Source organism: Parus major, chromosome 3 (assembly GCF_001522545.3).
Source record: "Parus major isolate Abel chromosome 3, Parus_major1.1, whole genome shotgun sequence".
Taxonomy (NCBI): domain Eukaryota; kingdom Metazoa; phylum Chordata; class Aves; order Passeriformes; family Paridae; genus Parus; species Parus major.
This window is the reverse complement of record NC_031770.1, coordinates 23657244-23672940: the sequence shown is the minus strand read 5'-3', so window position 1 is coordinate 23672940 and position 15697 is coordinate 23657244. Positions and strand designations below refer to the sequence as shown.

Genomic DNA, 15697 nt, shown 5'->3' with positions numbered 1-15697 from the left:
AGGCAACCATATCACATTTATCACAGGCCTGTAGCAAAAATATTTTATGGAAACCATCACACCTTCCATTAGCAGTAAAGTTCACCTTCCCAAACTTGATTTGGGGGTTATTTGATAGCTGATTATGGAGATTTTTGAGAGCTCGGAGCTTGTGGGTGGAAAGCAAGGAAGGATTACCTCCATAAGTACTATGAATCATGATGTGCTACATTAATAAATAGATCCTAATAAATTAAATATAACATGAATAAATGCAAGAGCAAGCACAATAGTTCTTTAACCATTTTTCAGCACTGCAAGCTGGTTTGTAAGAACACTACAGAAGAGTCCCACAGAAACATAAGAACAATAACATGCAGGCAGTGGTGAAAAAGCTGGTTTATGTATCATAAACTAGATTTCCCCTTTTACCTGATTTCTGTATCACCTATTCAAATGCAAATTCTTCCAAATGAGAAAAATATCCTTTTACAGGGCTCAGGTTGTGTACATGTGTACACACCTGTATGAACTGCAGCAAGCTGCTGCAGGATGTGAGAAGCAACAGTCCTGGGTGGTGTTTCTTTAAGCAGCTCATTAGTAACAGCAAGCAGCACCCAAAACTGTGCCATGGACACTGCTATTTGCAACATGAGGAACATCCAATTACTGGTAACATCCAGCTCATCAGCTGAATCAGAAGTCAATTAGTAGCTTTTCCAAAATGTACATATGTTTAGAGTTGTGTGGGAAAGGAAATTTTAGTTCTACCCTGAAATCCAGGCTGGCAGACCACCACGAGCAAAAGTGTACATGGTTAATCTGACAGTGCCCAAGAAGTAATTTTTAAATCCATCATCTGGCTCAAGAAATACAAAGGCTACCTGCAACACTGTAACCTTCATGAATAATTATTACACCTGATTTTAAGAAAAGGGAGATCAGTATCTTCCATTTTCCTGAGACAACTGCTGTTAATTTTCCCCAGCACTTAGATTTTCACCATTTTTCTGTGAAACTTCTGCTTATATCTTGTTAAAACAAGATTATCTTTCCTTTAGCATAGACAACAGGTCTGTTTGATCTAGTTGGTTAACAAGCTGCCTGGTTGTCTCTCCTTAAGAAAATGCAGTGTAAAATATATAAGAAATAATAAATGCAGCATAAGAACTAAGCACACAAAAAGTGCGCCCTTATCTTTTCTGTAAGAATCCAAAATCCATGTTTAAGATTTACACTGGTGTTTTCTTGCACTGTGTGACAATAACTACAGAGTTTCAGAGATCTAAACTGCTTTTCTAACATTCAGTTCACATCCTCAAAAGCTGATAAACAACTTTTCAAAATTTGTTGGCAGAGATGAAAAGGCACAGATTGTACAAGCACTCTCCTACCCCTACTCAGAACGGCATATGATTCTGCTTATAAAACACAAATTATTTATCTTCTACAGCATCTCCTTACAGAAGGGCTGAATTTTGTTGGATTTTTTGCAGGAAGGAAAGAAGTAGGGAGAAAATAAAAAGAAATAAAAGGGAAAAAAGAGAAACCAAATAGAAGGATTTGTATATCCCGTTATTGGGTAAACTTAATCAAGACACATTAAGGCTCTATGTGTGGGAATAGGAAATGAGAAGAATATTATCCAAGAGAATGCCTGCTCAATGCCAACATGGTTAGAAGGCTTTTCTGTCTATAGACCTGACAAGACAACCAGAAAGAGGAGTTCATTCACTCTGATGGTCTGTGGAAAATGATCCTTAAAGGATCATTTTTTCCATCTTTTTTCCAACAACAATGTTAGAGATTTACCTTCCAGGATATAGTATTTCCTTAATGCTTGTAGAGATAATGAGTTCATAATTTACAGCAACTGTACATATGAACTGAGAAAAATGTAAAACTATATAAATACATGTATTATTTTAAATTAAAGCCTTTTAATACATTAATTCTGAAGCCAGGAGGAAAAATAAAAACAAAACAGCATAGGAATAAACATCACCTTCTATTAACTATTCAAATTCTAACACATATGCCATTCCCAAGTAAACCAATGAATGTTTTTCTTCTTTCTTCTACTCTCAGTACTTTGCTTTGTAGACAACATGTTCAAATACCAGTTTTGTTGAAGCAAGTAAAATAGGATATAAAATATCAAAAATCTTCACTTATTCATCTCGTACATGGTAAATCTTCAGTATTCTGATTCTGGCTTTCTTTCCTCTTTTTAAAAACAAAAATTAAAAACTAAAAGAAAGGGAAGAGCATTATGAAGGTAGATGAAGCAAACCCCCATTTGAAGGCAAATATACAAGCTGTCTATATACCAAAACCTTTTTTCTTGTATTACACTTGGCAACTGAGTCCTTGGCCTCTTTAGGGTCTACTGAGAATAACTACATCAGGATTTCACTCCTGACAGCAGCATCAGTCAAAAGATCTGCCTAAAGGAACTGCCACACAGTACCCTGCAGGGTCTAGGTTACAGGTCACTGACTCTGCCAACACTATTTCTACTCTGGTTTAAGCCAAAACAAGGCTGCACTTTTCATACAGGAAACTGAAACATGACTCCCTTCAGCATGGCATATCACTGTCACAAATCCTTCACAAAAACAAGAACAGACAAAAATAAATTCTATCATTCAGCATATCAAAAATGGGAAGAAAGTTAATTTAGTTGTGCTGGTTTTGGATAGATGTTTAACCTGTTGTACAAGCAGAAAAGGCACATGCACTCACATAACCCCTGGATATATGCATATATAGTGCTCTATGCACAGCCCAGCAACTCTGCAACCTGCACAGAGAAGACATCCTATGCACTAGGATAAATCCTCAAACAGGTTTTGGATTCAGGCAGTAGGTGACAGTCAAAATGAACTACCTAGCTCCTTGAAGTCTTTTAGGAATTTGATAATGTAGAACAGGCTTTTACTGAAAAAAATTGCCCTTTTTACCACTCAAACTTTTTTTTGCTCATGGGAGTGATGTGTTCTACATCAGTACAAAACAATCTCTCCGCAAGGATCACAGAATCATTTGCTGCACATCAAAACCAGAAGCAAAGCAAGTTCTCACTACAAATCTTCACTTGATCAGAGAGAGTTACAAACAGTAGCTGAGGTAAAAACCAAAGTATTGATCAAACAGACAAACCACAGTGCATAGAAATAGCACAGCCATTCCATGTGGGAATGGCCACCTATTCCATGTGGGTTGGGGCACCACAAACTCAACATATTTGCTAACTTTGAGTCCTGTTACTTGTGCACACTACCATTAACAGAAAGAGAGTTTAACTTTACACATCTTATCTGCTACTTCTACCTAGCACATAATACCTCACACCATATATATATACACACACAGAGCACTGCATGAATCAGCCTGGGTAGGAAGTACCACACTCATTCTCACACACAGCCTTGCCCAAGCTGAAAAGCTCCACCTCTACCAGCATGTGTGCAGTTACAGGCATGCATAGTATTACCAAGGGCAACTATTGTATGCTTCATTCCACTTCAAAATACAGACATTCAAGAATTACTGCTGGTAAGCCTTTAAATCATCAGACCTGATTCCCGAATCATACATTTAACTGCCTCTGCATGATGGGAAAGTCTTTCTATATTAATAGTGAGTTCACATCATTCAGATTTATAAATTATATAAACTACTGATTCAATTAGACTATCAGAGAACTCTTTGAAGATGTGAAATGCATCTCTAATTGGAACCTTACAGATAGAGATAACCTAGCAATGTTTTTGTAGTCTAAAATTTATGCCTCAGGTGCTTTGGTACAGTGTGGGTGCACTGGGAAGAAAGTGGGAAAAGTCATGTAAAATTAGAAGCCAAGGGAAAAAAGAAAAAAGTAGAACCATTTGAGATTATGGAAATTTATTTATCTTCATGAGACAAAAAGTTATGATTAATAATATCAATTTAAATACTACAAGTATTTTAAGGGTACCAAGAAAACAGTGTAGGATCACTTGCACGCACAATTAAGAAACAAGAGGCAGGAAAGCAGCAGAGAGAAAACAGTTGTATGTCTTCCACAAATCAAAAGAAACCCTGAACAAGTACAGTAATAATGGGATGTGTACTTAAACTTGACCATGAGGAAATGGATCCTAAAGAACACAGTGAAATAGGGGAATGCACAATGCTTTGGCAATTTTCTGTGAATATTCTCTCTTTCCAAAGACTGAAATGTGAAAATTTTATTTTGAGGGTAGAGCTCAAAAAAGTGGCACCTTTTGTACTCTACTGAGTTCCTTACCAAGGAAACTTACTAAATAAGTACTTGTGGTATTTAAGTAATAAAAATAAAAACTGAGCTTCATACATCTATTAAACAGTTTTAAGCATAAACATGAACCAGTATTTTACAGCTTTCCACTCTTCACAGGAAATTCACAGAATTAATCCAAATTTTAGGTTTAGTCTGTTTATACATTTAGAGCAATTGGAAGCAATGTATTCAAGCCTCTTAAATTCTGTGTTCAGAAAACAAGATTGTTTAATTTGAAAGAAAATTAACCTACACACACTTGCCCAAAATTATAAGTTTCTATTTTGTAGGTATAAAGATGAAGCCAGCAGTTACTAGCTAGACAGTCCATGCAAAAAATTCAGATGTAATTATACAAATTGTATAGAGTGGACAATTTTTTATATGTGAAGAAGCCATGTATGATCCAAATGCACATCACACATACACAGGTGCACACATACACGTTTTAGAACTCCTAAAATTATGAATTTAGTTGTAAAGCCATTCATCCTTTAAGAGAAGATCATTAACATTCACAATCTAAAAAGCCATTCTGCACCAAAGCAGGAACCTGAACGGACACAGAAGTTAATAATTCTACAAGATACTTGGGGCTGACAGTAAACTTGTTAATGAGACAATATAACTACTAATTTGAAACGTCAGTCACAAAAAGAACACTCAGATATTGTCAGAAGCAAAATGTTCCTCATTACTGCTTCTTTATTGCTTTCACTGCTGAAGAGAGAAAACATTCACAGGTTCTTGAACAAAAATCAAATGACGAAAACACATAATTTATGACACTACCCAAAGCACCCTTGAAAAGAATAATTGGGAGCCTTGAGACAAGTTTTTCCTTGGTGACAAGGAAGTACTTTTCAACAAGGCTTGCTGTATTTCAGCAAGTTCTGAATTTTCTCCCCACTCTTCAAATAAATTACAACTGATGTATTCTCTTGGGTAAATGAAGGAAAACTTGATGTTCCCCTGTCTCAGGAGATTAAAGAGATCATGTCTTTCTCACAAAAAACTTCAAGCTGATTTTCAGTGAAAGTGATAGTTAGACTAATGTGAGTGCTTTAGCATAAAAGCTACTCTGCCACTGATTAAAGAATTTGTTATCATCCTTAAACAGTCCTCCTAGGGTGTGTCTCTCCCACATCACAGATTTCAGGATTCCCAGAAGCAACACAACATACCTGAATTTGCTACTGCTTAGTTTACATGTCTCTATCAGATCACTGTAAATAAGTATTAGCATGCAAAATTCCAACAAAAGCAACACTGGAACCCATACACCTGAATTTCCTGGCTTGCTATATTTGGTTTTGTCTCTGTTCACCACCCCATCTTGAAAACAAACCCAAGAGCCTTCTGATGAGTTGCTTGCAGACAGGGCCTTCTGAAAAACCTGTCTTGTCCTCAAAGAGAAGAGGGCAGCTAAGTGAGATCAAAACTAATTTTCTCCTAATTCTTGGTGTGTGGGGGTGGGTGTGTGTGTGTGTGGACAGAGATGACAGAGCCAGGAACACTGAGCTGCAAACAAAACAGTAGTTTATACTTACAGAAGCCTTGAGATGAACAAGGCAATATCTCACGGAACCAGTTACACGAGTCTGCTCACCCACTCCTCAGGAATATACAGCAGCCAAGCCTTCTTCCCTATGCACAATTCAAGAGACTCTCCTACCTTTCATTCCCAGCTCTGTCTTTCCAGGCCTTAGCTCCTTTTTCTCCTATCCAACCAGAAAAATGGGATCTTTCATCATAGGGTGACATCAACAGATCTCTTTTAACAGCAAGCAAGAGAGGCCTTTTCACTAAGTGAAATTGAAAAAAAATGAATTGTAACCTAACAGAGAAATTTCCAAAAGCCACAAAATTCCACGGAAGTGTTCCTTACACTACTGTAAAAGACACAAATCAATTCAGCTCTTCAGCTCTAAAGACTTCTTTTGTTTTGGTTGGTTTTTTTTTCACCAACGTGACCATAACCAAGACCAAAAAACTATTCACCATGGGGTTGATTTTTGTTGTTTAGAACGCTTTTTTTAAAGAAACTCTGAATCATTTCAACATTTAAAATTATCAAGATAGAGAAAATGGATGCTGTATGCAGTAGAAGAGTTAATATCTGTCTTTGGGTTCATTTCACCAAAGGTGCTTCTAACTGAACATAGGCTGAAAAGACAACAGGCATTAAGGGAAGAAGTGAAAAAAAAAAAAACAAAAAAAAACTAAAAAAGAAACAAAAAGACAATTTAAGATTTCAAATAAAATCTCCAGTCAAAACATACTTTTTATGCTAAGACATTATGTGACTTGAATTAGGTAACAGGAAAAGTCACCTTAAAGTGATTTTTCAGAAAAGAGATTGTGGTTAAAGAAACATTGTATCCTCTATGTGAATAAATGTTCAGTTTGATGTACAAGAACTACTATGATGAAAAAGAACCACAACCGAAAAAAAACCCACCAAGTTTCTGGTTGTGTTACAATCTGATTGGACAAAAATAGTCCAGCTACAATATTTTATAAATGTATTGAATTATAGTGAGTAAAATATGTAACTAAGATAACAGAACACTGAAGAACACAATGTGTTTTAGACATTTTGCTCTGGAGCCCTTTCCTGAACCCCAAGGGTTTCTACACCAACTTTTTTCATACAGCTTTCTAAATTGTACTTTTTAGATTCCTGAAGAGGGCAGGAAAAATCCCTGTGTTTTTCCTGGAGTTAAGAATACCACTAAGCAACACCAACCATATGTTGAAAAACCTGATGGCAAGCAAAAGGAATTCACATTTCAGTTTTGTGTATCTTTTTGGAACATCAGTGAGTAAACTGCTAAACACTACTGCTCAAGTTAAGCTCATTTTCTTAACATTTTCAATGATACCTGCTAGCATGATGCTCTACTGAAATGAAATGCTTCTCAAAAATCAGATGGAATGTTAACAGCTTCATTCTCTCGGATGCATCTGGAGTGTTGGCAGTTAATATAGACAGTATGCAAAACACTCTTCCCTTCAAACACAAGCACCTTTCAGTGAAGGTAAGTAGGCTCAGCAGCTGCTAAACTGCTCTGCAAGATCAAGCCATTTCCAGGAATACTGGAACATTCTTGATATTATATAGAAAATAAACTATGAGTGTTTGTAAGATGCTTTGAGATCTTTTAACGGCAACTATAAAAACTTTAATACTGGCATATTAAATATTTTTCACCAACTTTAACATGAACTTTTAAAAGAAGCCTTGGTTTACAGGCAAAAAAACCTGAAGTACAGAGAGAATACTGGATTTGTTTCTGATTACAACACATCAATGTCATACGAAGGTCAGAAATGAGTAAAGACTCCAACATTTGACGATAAAGTTTACTGGGCAGGGCAGTGTTCAGTCAAAGGCTGGATATTGGAAGTTTTTTCCAACCCTAATGATTGTCTAACCAGGAATCACTAGTAGGACTCTTTTATCCTCCTAGATATCTACCACGTACAAAAATTTTGGAGCAGAAACACCATTTTACAAAGCAATGTGACATGACACATGGCTGATCAAAAGCAAAAGAATAAAGGTTTTTAAAATGTGCAACAAGAAGTAAAGCCAGTAAGTGATCTCTTAAAAGAACAACTGAGATTGAACATGACTTTTTTGTCAGTTTCTGTTATCTAGAAGAATTTCATTTTACCTTTCATCTCAGTCAATGAAACAAATATCTCAGAGTTTTTTTAATTGACTACAGTCTCATTCAGAAAGAATATCAATTGTGTTAATGAGAAAAAATACATTCTGCTTGGGCTTTATCACAGGCCCAGAAATATTCTTGGCATTTAGTCAGCATCTCAGCACACCTAAATGAAACAAAGCTTCTTAATAAATCAGAAGATGAAGGACTCCAACAACAGTAATTTTTTTTTTATATCCTCACCAGATGGTTGACTAGGCAAAAGCTGGCAGAGGAGTTGCAATAAGAGAATGACTTCAGACATAGTATTACATGATAACACATGATCAGATAAAGAACTTAAAGTGCAAAGAACTGCAAAAAATGGCATCATGCACTCAGGTCACCCCACTCAGCTTCAAGGAAGCAGTAGTGAATAAACCTAAAATATGGTATGGCTCTTGGAATGGTCCCTGCAGAGCCAGGAATTGGACTCAGTTATCCTCATGTATCCCTTGTATCCTCATATCCCTTGGTATTCTAAGATTCTATGATAAATCTACTGCAAAAGAAGGAAACACAGAACTTGAGCCCCTTGCTGTAACCCAAAACCAGTGCTGGTACAAAGCTGATACAGTCTCCTCTCCACACTATTAAAACCTTGCCCTAAAATACTTACATTAATTCAAATGAAAATGAAGAATCATCTACATTTTAAAGATTCAGCTACAGCTGGCAATTTCTCAATCATACCATCTAGTTAGGAAATACCTCTATGCCACCCCTTTATGTTTGCTTCACCCGTTTTAATGAGCTGAGTGTTTCTGTCCCAGGTCTCCAAGTTCACTCACTTACGCACTCACGTATCTGTTGCAATATCTGTCTTGTACTGCCTGCCGTCCTCTATTCCTCTCTCTTCCTTCTTTTCCCTTCACAGGAAGCCTTACTCTGCTGGTCAATTCTTTCATACCAAGAAAGGAGCAGCCCCCTCACAGTGACCCTGCAGTGATGACTACAACCTAGTGAGTGTTAACATCCCAAATGAACTCTCTTTCTAAGCTCAGGAGGCTGCACAGGATCAAGAAGCTGATCCTGAACAGTATTTTGGTTTGTATTCCAAGCTGACCTCACCACAAACTCTATTTTATAGTAACATAAATCAAAGGTGAGAAAACAAAGTCCTCAAGTGCCCATAAAACATTCCAAATCCCCGGATTTAAGTGGCTACAGTCAGCTTCTAGAATTATTTCCAGATCTAAACTGATGTCATACATGATGCTGATTGACAAATAAAAATTTCCTTAATGAAATTCCATCTGAAACACCAGGGAAAAAAAGAGGGCAATACAATTTCCTCACAGATTAGTGACATTCTTTGAAAACAAGGGAACTACTCTGTACCTGAATATTTTAGAATGGCCTAAGGAAAATCTGATATCCCCCCCTCAATTTGTTACAATATCTTGAAACATTTTGGAAGACAACTTAAAAGCAAACAAACAAAAAAATCCCTAACCAATTTTTAAAAACAAAGAAAAATAAAGAAACAAAACCCCAAACAACAAAAACAAACATAAAAAAAACCAACCCAACAATGGAAAACACCCTAGGAAAAACAATATACTGACTCCTTACCAGTGATAAAGTCACAGATCCACTTTATTCCATGTTTCCCAAACGCTCTTTAGAATAATTCTGTAACTTTTTCAAGTTACTGAAAATTTCTTTTTAAAGTTCCAAAGTATTTTCTAACAAAGCTGTTTTCTTCTTTTAGTAAATGTGACCATATCTACATTTCAATATGTAACCTTCAGTAATTGACGTGTCAGTCAAAAAAACCCAACCCCCACCTGCCAAAATCTTGAGAAATGCATAAATCAGACCAGTTTTCTCAGTCATAAAGAAATAAAAAAATGCTAGCAATACAAAATATCATTAGGAAAGATTAAGCAGATCTTATACTTAAAAAACTTCTCCAAACAGACGCACAGGAGAAATGAGTGAGAATGGCTGAACTAGAGTTTCCATTCCTTAAGAAACTTGTATCTTTTAACATTAATTTTATACCAAACCAGGTAGAAGTGTTGAAGTGTCAACATGTTTAGCTATATAAAACATTTCCAAAACATTCAATTCATAAATATACAAATATTTTGTTTACACACACCGTATTTTTAAACAGAACACTGTGTTATTCCAGAATGAAAGCCTTTAAATTGATTTGACATTTAACTACATCTGCTCTATAAGCTATAGGAAGCTCTAGGCGAGCAATCCTTCGCTATGTGCTGTCCCTTGTAATTGTAAGAAACATCTCCTAAGAGAACTTGGCACTACAGATTCCATAGATTGGTCAGAACAGAAACAATGTGTCCAGAGAAAATGTTCAGAGAGAAATGTAATTCATAAGAGCACTGGGTTAGAAAGCTCATAACCTGTGAGACACAGGCATGCTAAAGATGCTTGTTGAACCAGCTGAAAATCACATTTCTGTTTTCTCACTACAAAACCACAGGAGAATCCCAACAGAGAAAACACGATGGAAGACTCCATGGCACTCCAAGTGACATAAACAAACACCTAGTATGCCATAGAAGAGCAACAGACCATCAACAAATCCTTTCTATCAAAGTGCTGACAAAATGGCAATCTAAAACTCACAAAGGAAATAAAAAAATCTTATTCACTTTTCCAGATTGAATGAGACCCACTGACATACTAACAGGACAAACCTACCCTCTTCTAAAAAATAAGCCAACTAAAAAAAAATAATTTACAAGATCAATGTTTTAAAAAACAAAATTAAAAAAAAAATGTATTTCCAATAAAGTTGTTATCCTTTTCACAGTTTCTTGCCCCCTCCCTTGGAAAAGTAAAACAAACAAAAAAAAGTGCTAGAAACTTTAGTGAAGCTCACCTAAAGTTCTATGTTTCTGTACATTTCAGCTGGAAGAGCTCAAAAGACTAATGATTGTGGGGATGATGCTCATGATCATAAATAGGTCACAAATAACTATAGAGTGTACCCAACTATATAAGAAAAACATTAAATCATTTTCTTAGTACATAAGCAATATGTAATGACCTCCTATAAAAACCAAGCTAGTACTTCATACTATGTACTCAAATCACCCCCACTTCTCTAAGGCAAATAAAAGAATAAAACAAAAACCAAAGCTTAGTTGTTTCTCTTCACTAACCATACATACCTGGATGAGCAAAATTACCAGAGCAGGACATTAAATAAATGGCAGGATATTTTTAAAGCACCTAATTACACCATCATACATCTACATAAAAAAGTTGGCATTATCTAATGCCATAAATTATCTCTATTTCAAGAGGTTCATCCCAATAAATTAGAAATTTATAATCCCTACATAACTTATCCACAGATTAATGTTGAAAACTCAAGCATCATATAGAATCAAAACAGTATTTAAAAGCATATGGCAAGAAATTTATGGGATGTTGATGTACTTCACATTTCAGTTATTTACAAATATGACTGGAGTATTTTGTAAATTACTGTTTTCATCTCCGTTTTTTAGGTTCTGAATTATATTTTCAGAATTGTATTTTTTCTCTTTGAAATTATATTTTTCATCAAGAAGTTATGGAACAATCTGACATTTCATTTGTATACCAAATGGGAGGTACCAAAAAAAAGTTAGGTTCATGTTGAAAAATGGGGCTTTTTTCACCTATTACCAATTATTGTTCTTCTGGAAAAAAAAAAAAGAATAAAAAGAAAGAATAAAACCCAACCCCCCTATTTTTTTACTAATATCTACATTTAGAATAAATGCACATAACAGCTCTTTTACAACCTCCAGCGATTTTCAGTCCCCAATGATACATTTCATTCTTTACATTAAGCAATACATGTTTATATCTAACTCAAAAAAGTCACATCAAATAATCACAAGTGCTCTTAAGCTTAAATTGACTTACAACCAAGAATTACTTTTGACATAATAAAAAAGAAATGCAGCCATATCTTCCAGATGAAAAGATACATTCTTTTTTTTCCAGATGAACAGTCTCAATCACTTGGATACAGCTTAATTCCCAGAAACGACTGATAAGAACAGAAGAGTATCAGATAATACTGAGCAGCTAACCGGATATTAATAAATGCCTCACATAAATATATATTTCACATGCCAAAAACCCCACAATTTTAAGCAGTTGCAGAAATTGAGCAGGCTATGTTAGTAAGAAAAAATGCCCTATACCATCTACTTACTAGCATGCTTATCTGCAAGCATTATAAGGCTGTTAGAAATATCTCTTCGCCTGTAAAAACAAACCACTTTTGCTTCCACGTTCCCATTGGCAGTCTACAAAAGAAAGGGAAAATCAAGTCAGAATGTATCCTTCCTCAACTGAGTAATACAAATTAAACGCTCTCTGCTTGGAGTGTTCCCTCATATCAGTAGTTCTCACATGATCAGTCAAGCTGAAATCAACAGAATTACTCCAATAAATAGAAACTTCTTGAGAGAGGCCAGTAGCAATTTCAGACCAGACAAGAGGATTAACTACAATTATTGAGTGCTCAGAATTTATATTGCATTCAGGTGTTCAGAGGTGCAATGCCAGTACCATGCTAACAGAAGAATCCTTCAGAAATGCTAGAATCTTGTGAATGTTTCTTTACAATCCAGCTTTAGACAGAAATGTATATTGTGGCATTTTTTCAGAATCTCATTTAATGTAACACTTATTGAAAAAGTCTTCTTGAAAGTCTTTTGAAAGGTTTATTCAAAAAAGTCACAACAGCTCCTAAAATAAAAGAGCTATTTAGTTGTTTTCATGACTCGTTATGGGGACCATGATCTTCAATAAAGAATTTACTAATATTTGAAGAATATTTGTATCCTCCTCCTCGAAGGCTACAAAAGTACTTTTTTACCTTGAGTTACTTATGTAATACTAAAAAGTACAATGTTTTGATTAAGTTTCTTACAAAAAAATTGTCCCTGGTAGAACAATAATCAAAGCATTTCATTACATATTTACACAACATCTCCATATTTTCTCAATACTTTTAAAACATGAAAGCAAACCATTCACATTTAAGACGTCTGGACTAAAACCTCCAACCTCTCTTTAAGAAAAAAAAAAAAAATCCATACATGACTTGCTTTTACCCTGCACAAGCAAGATTAAATTATAGCAGTGCAGTTTAAATATAATAAGCATTACCTTCAATATATAATTGGAATCATGTGAATTACTGCGAATAAAAAAAATTTCTTCTCCAATAAAAGTGAAAAATTATTTGTCATGCACAAGTTCAGTAGATGTTATGTTGGACAGCACTAGCAGTTAATGTGGTTGATGTCTGCTATGACATAGTGTTATGTTTCATTAATAAGAAGAAAACCACTTGCAGGTTTCTAATTTTTTAATTTACTCTCTATCCACCAGGAAAAAAATATCTTATTCATTACTTACATCATGATGGGCATTTTGACAATTAACTTTTGATGCAGCGCATCAGTAAGCTTTAACACTGCTTGAGGGAAAAGTAAAAAAAAATAATACATATAGAAACTCCACACTATTCTTAATAGGGCAAGAGTGAAAAAAAATAAGCATGCTTTCCTCAAAATGACAGTCAATAGAGCCTCCATTTTTTAGGAAAAGACTCTGGATAGACAGAGAACACAGCCTGTACTTTATTCAAAAGCCCATTCTTCATTTACAGCTGTCAATAGGCAGAGCAATAAACAGCCACAGAAGTCACATATTCTGTTATTTGATCACTGCAAAGTCTCACTCGTACCTTCCAGCTCTTTAGACATCTATCTAAAAGCAGACACATTACATGATGGCTGTCATTCCAGATGGATTCACAGTGTCATCGTCAGCCAAAGAATTAAATTCATTCATTTCTCCAAGAATTCATAGAATTCGTTAGAAAATTTTTTTGCAGCAGAGTAATCCTGTTCACTAGGAATGAAAAACTGGGTGTTTGCTTAGGTAACAGGGCAGAATCACAGGATATCACACAGCAAGTCCTCAGTAACCAGAAAACCCTACCACAGCAGAAATCTTAAGGGATGGAAATAATTCTCAGGTTTTAACAAGCACGCTGTTGCCAAAAGTTAAGAAAGAATCTTAGATATTTGTACCTTGTTAAGTTCTTCAATTCTCCTAATGAGATATGGATTGCTGGAAGAATTTTCAAAATATACATAATCTGCAAGGAAAAAGGGGAAAGTCATTGAAATACCAAAAATTATGTAAAGACATATCATTATTAGTGTAAAAATTTTTTCTAAACCTTGAAGTTTTCAAAGGGCTGAGATTTCTTCATAAATGTTGGGACAGTGATGGATTTCTATGCTAAGATTTAATATAATTTGTTCCTAAATTCTGCTTATAACTGCACTACACCTGTTTTAACAACAATGCTGGAAAAAAAGTAAAATGCTTTGTGTTGAAGCTTACACTGTAATCCAGTAATCCACACACTTCATAAATCTTGATAGAGAAGAGCAACTCCTCACAATTGATTAGGGAAGGTTTAAGAACTGAGCACTTTAGTGAGTTTCTACATTATGGAGATTAACGTTTCTGTAAGAGATGACACTTCATATTTATTATCAGGTGCTGTGGCAGTACGGTTGTTCCAATGAGTAATGCATGTTTTATGGTACTCGCTCTTGTTGTTATCTCTGTCCAGTAAGATGCAAACCATATTAAGCAGGAATTGTCATGAGATTAGCAAGGATCTTGCAGGACAAAGTCTCTTCCAGCATCATTAATATAAAAATACTTTCATAGAGTGTATGGAAAACAGAGTGTATGAGTAAACACTCCTACCCTGAAAGCTGCTCCCATGCAACATACAAAGAACTGACATGCAGCATATTTCCTTCCATAGATTTCCGCAAACTTGTTTTTGCCCAATGAAAAAGTACCCATAGAATGTCAACCACACTTTAAATTTGGTATTGGACTTCTGCACCATGCACCTTGCAAACTTTATTTTTGAAAATTGGATGAGGAACTATAACCATATATAAAAGTCTTCTGCAACACTTTGACACTACAATACAATGGAAAGGAACTTCATGTAGTTCTAATGAAAGAATATGATCTCTGGATAGTGTTCACGATTTCTTATTAAGATTACAACGAAAAAAAAGAAAATTGGTGACCTAAGAGGTAAACCCTACCCACTACCTGCTCAGAGAAGGATTACTTTCATGAGTAAAGGCCGATGGGACTACAATCTAAATGCCCTAATGAGGGAGCATGCAAATGGAAGATTTGTGGCTCTATCAGCATATCTCAAAACATTAGCAGAAAGGGATTCAAACTATCATCATCCCTCATTTCCACGCATCTTTCCTCTCAGCTCTGGCTGTTGAGAAAGCAGGACAGAGCGATTTTTGAGCATCCAGTACTGCACACCTAACTTGAGCAGTGCACCTGAGCCACTGCACTGTGCACATTGCCACGTTCGTTCCCTCAGTGAAGGAGCGAAAGTTATCCGTGTCATTTTCGACAGGCTGGGAGGGGGAACACAAACGTTTGCCGTGTTTTTCACCGCCTAAATGCCCTCTCCACCCCCGCCCTTCGCCAAGCAGTCACGTATCAGGGCGCTGCTCAGGGGTCACGGCGGCAAGCAAGGGAAGCTGACAGAAATCCCCCGGTTACACTGCCGGATTAATTATTTATCCCCGGCAGACCAAGGAAGGCGCGGAGAAACTCCGCCGTGCGAGCGAGGGAGGGCGCGGGG

The 15697-nt window shown here is 35.9% G+C and overlaps 1 protein-coding gene across 1 annotated transcript in view; it reads right to left on the bottom strand.

Annotated features, from left to right (window-relative positions):
* MTA3 (metastasis associated 1 family member 3) overlaps nt 1–14149 on the bottom strand; it is a 128480-nt gene extending 114331 nt beyond the window's left edge. Inside the window, exons 1-2 of the mRNA XM_033513323.1 lie at nt 14082–14149; nt 12188–12281 (exon numbers count right to left, since the gene is read on the bottom strand). Coding sequence (XP_033369214.1) covers nt 12188–12209 — 22 coding nt within the window. The 5' untranslated portion in view covers nt 12210–12281; nt 14082–14149. The remainder of the gene's footprint in view (nt 1–12187; nt 12282–14081) is intronic.
* Between the last annotated feature and the right edge of the window lie 1548 nt (nt 14150–15697).